Source organism: Echinococcus granulosus (assembly GCF_000524195.1).
Source record: "Echinococcus granulosus chromosome Unknown EG_S00196, whole genome shotgun sequence".
NCBI classification, from domain to species: Eukaryota; Metazoa; Platyhelminthes; class Cestoda; order Cyclophyllidea; family Taeniidae; genus Echinococcus; species Echinococcus granulosus.
Genome location: NW_020170576.1, coordinates 80,478 through 82,038, shown reverse-complemented (window position 1 = coordinate 82,038; position 1,561 = coordinate 80,478). Strand labels below are relative to the sequence as shown.

Here is a 1,561-nt window from a genome sequence, read left to right as displayed (position 1 = left end):
TCACTGAGGCTGTACATCCCCGATGGCATCGAGTGATGTGTGGTGGATGAGGCCTGTTGCAACTGCTGCGACGACTCATACTGCTGGTGTTGGTACCGATGCTGTTGCTGCTGCTGCTGCTGCTGATGATGATGATGACTCAATAATGTACGTGGTACAGTTGCGAAGAAGACCTCTTAACCTAGGGGGAACCGCTCAATTCATTAGTGATGTTTACTCAGATGTTCGGTCAAAATTCGTGGCGGCTATTAACTGGGAATGGTGATATCAAGTATTTTCCCCACTTTGTTACAAATTGTAGCAAATTTAGAAGTTAAAATAGGAGAGTTTTATTTGGACATGAAGATCGAGAATACTGCCTGCGAATAAATGTTTGATGAATGCAGCACCTGACTTATATCAAGTATTCCATTATTATTCAAGGGAACGAAAGGGACACTCACAGTTCCCACCCAAGATACGTCCAGAATACAACTTTTCAGTTATGCTCCTTATGAAGGAAACACTGAAAGTGGAAGGAAAGGAGGAGGAGAAGGAGTTGGTAGCTGTGTGACAATCTGACGTCTCTTACTGCTTGCAAGCATAATTCTGATTGACAGGGTGGCTGCCTTCTCCATTTGACACAGTCAGTTGTAAGTCAAAAAGGAAGAGGACTGCAAAATTTATCAATACATTGCATGGAAAAGGAAGTAAACAGCAGCGTTTTGCCATTGTTTGGGCTCTGTGGAAAGAGAAAACTCCTGTTATTCTTCGGCTTGTAGCCTCAGTTCTCTCTCTACCTGCATCTCTCACATTCTTCGCTCTCCCCACCTCCGAGGTTCGTGTTGGAATGGGTGTAGGAGAGCTGTGGATCACATTCGCAAGCATCCTTTTAAGAAGGGACACAAACACAGAAAATGGAGGAAGAAACGATGAAAGAATATCTTCCATAGGGGACAAATAACAATTATGGAGACTGCAGTTGTGTAAATCCACTCTGTGAAGAGTTCGTCCTTGCAGTGTAAAGTGCCCCAAACCGTTTGACACAAAATTTCCTTAAAATAATCAAAAAATGGGTCGACTTACCACACCCTTCCCCTTCTCCTCCTTTTCCTCCTACTAAACAGCCAACGAGGGCGATATTGTGATTCCTAACGCGTTCGCCATGCATCGATAAATATCTGACACGTATTCTCTATCCACCTTTTTTTGTGACATAAACGTGGAGAAAAGGACGAACTGTGATGAATGGCGCAGCTACCACTATGATGCAGTGTATGAAAACTGAGAACATGCAGCTGACACAGTCCACATATGCACAGGAAGTTGTAAGTAAAAGAGGACCCATTAAACAGGGGACGAAACATTGCAAAAACACTTCAGCATATTATGTCCTATAGGCAAGCTTTTCCATGAAGTGGCTTTGCTGTTGAACACCATTCTATCTGATGCATCGCTGGTCACATAAAACACAAAGGGAAAACCCTCATGTTTGCAATTAAAAATGCTCCCATCACAAAGTGTTTCTTGAATGCTCACTGCGGCAACAGCAGGGATTAGGAAGAGGAAGAAGAAGGGGCTG

At 43.4% G+C, this 1,561-nt stretch overlaps 1 protein-coding gene across 1 annotated transcript; it reads left to right on the top strand. All coding sequences in view use genetic code 11, as the record gives it.

The window, feature by feature from the left end:
- Positions 1-22: 22 nt before the first annotated feature.
- Positions 23-839, top strand: EGR_10178 (hypothetical protein; the record flags this gene model as incomplete). Its single annotated transcript, XM_024499427.1, has 3 exons — positions 23-147; positions 424-541; positions 762-839. The coding sequence occupies 3 exons, from the start codon at positions 23-25 to the stop codon at positions 837-839; spliced, it is 321 nt and encodes a 106-aa protein (XP_024346166.1).
- Positions 840-1,561: the final 722 nt, after the last annotated feature.